The sequence below is a fragment of the Takifugu rubripes genome, chromosome 6, assembly GCF_901000725.2.
Source record: "Takifugu rubripes chromosome 6, fTakRub1.2, whole genome shotgun sequence".
In the NCBI taxonomy this organism is placed as follows: domain Eukaryota; kingdom Metazoa; phylum Chordata; class Actinopteri; order Tetraodontiformes; family Tetraodontidae; genus Takifugu; species Takifugu rubripes.
This window is the reverse complement of record NC_042290.1, coordinates 4,373,068-4,379,222: the sequence shown is the minus strand read 5'-3', so window position 1 is coordinate 4,379,222 and position 6,155 is coordinate 4,373,068. Positions and strand designations below refer to the sequence as shown.

At 44.7% G+C, this 6,155-nt stretch overlaps 1 protein-coding gene across 1 annotated transcript; it reads right to left on the bottom strand.

Moving 5' to 3' along the window:
• Positions 1–378: 378 nt before the first annotated feature.
• On the bottom strand, positions 379–5,945 carry LOC101063549 (NACHT, LRR and PYD domains-containing protein 3-like; the record flags this gene model as incomplete). Its single annotated transcript, XM_029838033.1, has 11 exons — positions 379–1,226; positions 1,312–1,358; positions 1,620–1,772; positions 1,904–2,077; positions 2,259–2,432; positions 2,539–2,712; positions 3,300–3,473; positions 3,555–5,268; positions 5,363–5,561; positions 5,638–5,716; positions 5,791–5,945. Coding segments are annotated over 11 exons (3,624 nt in total), but the record flags the coding sequence as incomplete, so codon positions are not given.
• Positions 5,946–6,155: the final 210 nt, after the last annotated feature.

Genomic DNA, 6,155 nt, shown 5'->3' with positions numbered 1-6,155 from the left:
CGACGCTTCACTACGCGTCATGAAAGCTACAATGCTAATGCTAACTACCCACCGGGAAGCTTTCTACAGTCAGAGAAGGCCCATGAGCTAAAAAGTGTGTTTAAAAACAGATTTTGAGCAGAATTGCAGTAGATTTGTTCAGTTAAGATTTATTAAATATGAAAGTTAATTTTTTTTTAATGTTGCATAACTTTTTAAAACATGGTTCAACATAGTTTATGAATGGTTAAAATGGTTTAGTTTCTTATGGTTGAAAGAGTCTGGTGAAAACTCGACATTTCTTTCCTGATCAAATGTAGAAGTGATCATCTGAACAATTGCTGAGATTAATAATAATAAAGTGTTGAATATTGATCTTTTCTGTTACCCACTCTAAGTTATTGATAAACACACACATACACAATTTGTTATTTTAGAGGAGTGTGTCAAGCGGTAGCCCTTCACATGACTCGGTACCCATGACGTAGCTCTTGGTTTCAAAAAGGTTGGTGACCCCTGGTCTAGACAGTAGACAGCATAGAGGTAATAGATATTGAAATTTACCGTAAACTTATTGATATTTAAGTACTTTTGTATCAGATAAATACTTTAAGCTTTTGTTCGACTGGAGTTTCAATAGCTGACTATTTTCCCAATTGAACATCTTTATCTTTGTGCGTCACTGCTGCCACCAAGTTCTGCCTTCTTCAGAGAGCACAGAGACACAGTGGAACCAGACTTGTCGGACCACAGCCCAAACCCGGGGAAGAGGGCTTCGGTGAAAGTGGTGTTAAAGGTGTGGAGGTGGTTCATCGTGCCAGAGGCGACCGTGTAAAAAGACAGCGAGCCGGCAGCGAAGTCCAAATACACCGTGACTCTATTGGAGGCAGGAGATGAGTGTGGGATCAATGTTCTGTTTCTTTCGTGACAGACGGAGAACCCTTTGATCTCAGAGCAGAAAAGGCTCCAAGAACAACTGTTCACCCCAAACACACAGTCGGCATTGTTCCCTTTCCTGCAGATTCCTCTGTAACTCACTGAGATATCAACATCACCCCTCCAGTCCACTTCCCAGTAACAACGTCCGGTCAGACCGTTTTCGCACATGAGCTGAGACCAGTTGTCAAACCTGTCTGGGTGTTCTATATACGGCTGCCCCTCGGCCACGAAGGTCACATTCCTGTTGTGGTCAGACAGCTTCAGGTTTCTGTTGATGGTGTTTGTGTCCAGCACAAGTTCACAGGCATCTAATGGAGAGAACAGTACATAAAGCTTCTGTCGATGGCGCAGAAGAGACAGATTTTAAAGTGTTAACTTTGGAAACAAGCTTACACTTTGTCAGACCGGCTCTCAAATATCTTGCTCCACCAGGCTCCAACCTAGAAGAACAGTTCACTTTGTCAGCAGGTTGATAAGTGATGTGGAATTCCCCAAGGCTAAAAATATATATTATTTTAAGAAACATGAACAAAGAAAACTACTTGATAGGTGACAAAGTACACTTTTAAAAGACAGTTACTTATTATAATAAGCAGTCTTTATTATTTATTGGGAATCCTACATGTTATCTGCGCTGATATGTATGTTTCCATTGATTTAAAAATGCGTTTCTTCTCTCTTAAAGCCTTGCATGTTCCTACCTGAGATCATCTTGTGCAAGGAAAGGGAACAACTGATTCCATGTTGCACCTCCTGGATGGTTATAGCTCAGGTCCAGCTCCCTCAGACAGCTGCCGTTCAGAGCAGAGGCCAGAGAAGCACAGCCCACGTCTGTGACCAGGCAGCCCGACAGCCTTCAAACACACAAGATGACAAGCAACACGCTATCATTATCACTATAAAGGTTGACCTTGAGTTCACTAATGAGAACTATAATTAGGAAATCCTAGTTTGGGGATTACACCTCGCACACCTCAACACTGACCTGAGCGTCTGCAGAGAGCCCTGAGGAGCTTTCAGCGCGGCGGACAGCAGCTCCACTCCAGAGTCCCCCAGGTTGTTGTTATTTAGCTCCAGTTCTCTCAGACTCAAGGCCCGGAAGTTGAGTGCTGATGCCAGAACTTCACAGCTTTTCGGTGAGAGGTCACAGCCACTAAGTCTGGAGACACGTTGACCGAGAGGACAGTGTGATAAGACATAAAGAAATAAACAGTGACACCATTCGGTGATAATACTGCTGTGCTATTACCAGTTATGGATATAAGCACTTAATCAGTTTTGTATATTTAACAATATAAAATGTTATTGTTTTTAATTCGATATTTATTGAGAATACTGACCGGACTACTTCCACTTGACAGTGTGGACTGTTTAATCCATCTGACAGTAACATTAGTCCTGAATCCTGGATGTTGTTGTCACTCAGATCCAGATCTGTTATACTCGAGGTCTCGGGGCTAAGAACTAAAGCGAGATCTCTGCAGCTTCCCTCTGACAAGTTACAGCCGCTCAACCTGTAGAGGCAGGAACCAGAGTTCATGACTGTGCATTATTGACACTGGTAATTTGGTGACATTGATACGGCTGCAGTTTTGCAACAGATGCTCATTTAAGCGTCACCTGAGTTTATGAAGCATACAGTGTGGATCCTTCAACGCAGCGGACAGCACCATTACTCCACCATCTCCAAGAGGATTGTAGCTTAGGTCCAGCTCTTTTAAGTGGGAGGGGTTGGTTTGCAGTGCCAAGGCCAGACAAGCACAACTGTCCTCCGTGATCACGCAGCTTGATAACCTGCAAAGAGAAGAGGGGAGGAGGTGCATCACCTTTTCCTGCACAATCTCCATTGCATCATTCCTTACCAGTTAGAATGAGTCCAGCAGTCCAGAGGTCCTTGGATAAGCACCATGTTTATACGTTGTTAGCGCCACAATGGATTTGACATGAAACAACTAAGATTCAGATTGATTTTAAAATTCATTTTTATCCATTTAAGGCCCAGAACCTGCATTTCTGGGAGCTTAAAATGAAAATCATTTCCACGAATCTCCTACCTTTTCATTGATAGGGATTTTGATTTCTCCAACCCTAACCTCCAGTGGACATCACCAGTTTCTCCTCATTCCTGTAGGTACTTTGCACCCTCCTTTCTTGTTTTAGGACTGTTTAATTGCTGTACATCCAACAGTTTTGGCAACTGTTTACTAGCAAATTTAACATTTATGGTGATTCATTTACAGAACTTGGCTCTACCTTTGGTATTTTAGAGTTTTGAAATCACAGCATGAAGTTTGTATCAAATTGGCTTGCAGGAAGATCTTCATGGGCCTAAGAAAATGACTAATCAATCAAACGGAAATAAGCAGTTGAGGGATCCTGACCTGAGACTTTGCAGATTGCAGCATGGACTCTCCAGTCCAGCGGCCAACAGCTTCATTTTTGGCTGCTGCAGGTTGTTGTTGCTCAGGTCCAGCTCTCGCAGAGCCGAGGACTCGGAGCTGAGAACCGAGCCCAGAAGCTTACAGTTGCTCATAGAGAGGTTACGAGCAGTTAATCTGAAAAGAATTATACATTTAAATATACATTGATTTTTTCCCCCATTGAATCTAAGTAATGCATGTCTGTGGGGTACGTACAGAGCTTTTCTGGAGGCTTTGAGCACTGGAAGCAGCATCGTAACTCCTTCCTCTGAATCAGAGTATTTCTTAAGGTCAAATGTGTCCAGATCTTCCTCTGATGACAGTAATATAAAGACCAGAGCTGACCACTGAGCAGGAGACAGGTCAACAGTGTCAGGGCTTCCTGCTCTCAGGTACTGCTGAACCTCCTCCAACAGGGAACTGTCCTTCAGTTCATTCAGGCAGTGGAGCAAGTTAATGTTTCTCTCTGGAGACAGATTTGGGTCGATCTTCTTCTTGAGGTACGTTCTCGTTTTGAGGATAGCTCGTGAGGCACTTTTTTTTTTGTCAGCAGACCACGCAGCAGCGTCTGATTGGCCTACACTCCTGTGTAAAGAGTTTAGATCTTGCTTTGGCCACTTCAATTTGATTTTTTGTTTGGACAACAGATTGACATTATGCTCGACGAATCTCAAATGGACATAGAGAGCAGCAAGAAACTCTTGAACACTCAGGCGGATGAAGCAGAACACCTTGGTCTGGTATAGACTTTTCTCTTCTTTGAAGATCTGCGTGAACATCCCTGAGTACACCGTGGCGGCCGTGACATCGATACCACATTCTGTCAGGTCGGATTCATAGAAGATCACGTTCCCTTTCTGGAGCTGCTCAAATGCTAGTTTGCCCAGACACTTGACCAAGTCCCTGCTCTGTGGGCACCAATGTGAGTCCATCTCTCCTCTGCTGTCGTACTTGACATTTTTAAGTTTCAACTGGATGACCAGGAAATGGATGTAGATCTCGGTCAGGGTCTTGGGTAGCTGTGCTCCCTCTGCAGAGTTCAAGACATCTTCCAAAACTGTGGCAGTGATCCAGCAGAAGACTGGGATGTGGCACATGATGTGAAGGCTTCGCGACATCTTTACGTGAGAGACGATTGTGCTGGCATGCTGCCGATCTCCCAATCTCTTCCTGAAATATTCTTCCTTTTGCAGGTCAGTGAAGCCCCTGACCTCTGTTGCCCTGTCAATACAGTCAGCAGGGACCAGAGCGGCCGCAGCAGGTCGTGTTGTGATCCAGAGGCGAGCAGAAGGGAGCAGCGTCCCCTTGATCAGATTTGTCAGCAGCACGTCCACAGAGGCGGACTCCGTGGGATCGGTCACAGTCTTATTGCTGCGAAAGTCCAGAGGGAGTCGACACTCATCGAGACCGTCAAAGATGAACACAACCCGGAAGTGGTCAAACCTGCAGAGCCCTGCTTGTTTGGTTTCAGGGAAGAAGTCATGCACCAGTCCCACCAAGCTGTACGTTTTCCCTTTAAGGTAATTCAGCTCTCGGAAAGTAAAGGGGAAGATGAACTGGGTCTCCTGGTTGGTTTTGTTTTCAGCCCAGTCCAGAGTGAACTTCTGAGTTAAGACTGTTTTCCCAATCCCAGCCACTCCCGTAGTCATCACTGTTCTGATGGATTTGTCTCTTCCTGGCAATGGTTTAAAGATGTCTTCTCGTCCAACTGTTATTTCCTGTGTTTTTGCTTTCCTGGCCGCTTGTTCAATGTATCTAACCTCATGCTCATTGTTGACCCCTCCAGAACCCCCCTCTGTGATGAGGAGCTCGGTGTATATCTGATTCAGAAGGGTTGGACTTCCTGCTTTAGTGAGCCCCTCAGAAACCCACCTAAATTTTCCCTTTAGCCTAAATTTGAGATTGTTTTGACAGACGGCACCCAAAACCTCTGTAAAAAATTTAAAAAAAGGAAAATTAATCAACATATTTCTTGCGACACAAATAAAGCAAAGTTTATTCTGCAAGTTAGATCTCTCTCTTACTGCTCTTCCCACAGCCAGCCAGGTCCTTGTTGGTCATTAGGACCTGCAGAATCACCTCTTGAATCATCTTTCTGCAGCTTCCCATCTGCACTCCATCTTCAACCTCTATCCAAGGTCTCAAAAAGCATTCTGTACTCAAGACCTTCTGGACCCATTTCAGCTCATTCTTCACAATAGACACCAGGCTGTCTTCCAACAGCTGATGCAGAGTAACATTTTGGTTAGGATTATCATAAAGAGACAGGTTGTAAAGCAGGAGAAGTAGAAGTACAGACCTTAAATAAGGAATCCAGGTCTGTTTGACGTTGCTGAAGACATGGAATAATAGAGACAGTTGAATCCTTTGGGTCAACCCTGTGGAGGCAACAAAGATAGGTTGGCAATGACTACAAGGAGAATTCCATCCAGGCGCCCAGTCGCCTACTTACCTCTGCTCCGCAGATGGCCGATCGTTTTCCAAGTTGACGATCAAGTCTTTAGACTGGTGGCTCCCAACGGACAGACATGGTGGCTCAGGAGAGTCTCGGCTCTGCTGCGGAGCACTGAAGTGAAAAGAGCTCAGGTAAATGTGAGTGATTAATAAATATTAGACGTTGTAGCTGGTGTGTTGCCTGTGTGAATTTTACAGTTGCAAATGCTGCACACGTTGCTGTCTCTTCCACTCCTCTAACCCTAGCCATGACCCTAATATAACCCCAACCTAGCCATAAACCCTAATTGGGGACAACCACGCCAGGGGGCCTTAATGAGCACTGTTAAATACAGTCCTCCTCCAGCCAGTGGCCCCTGTTTT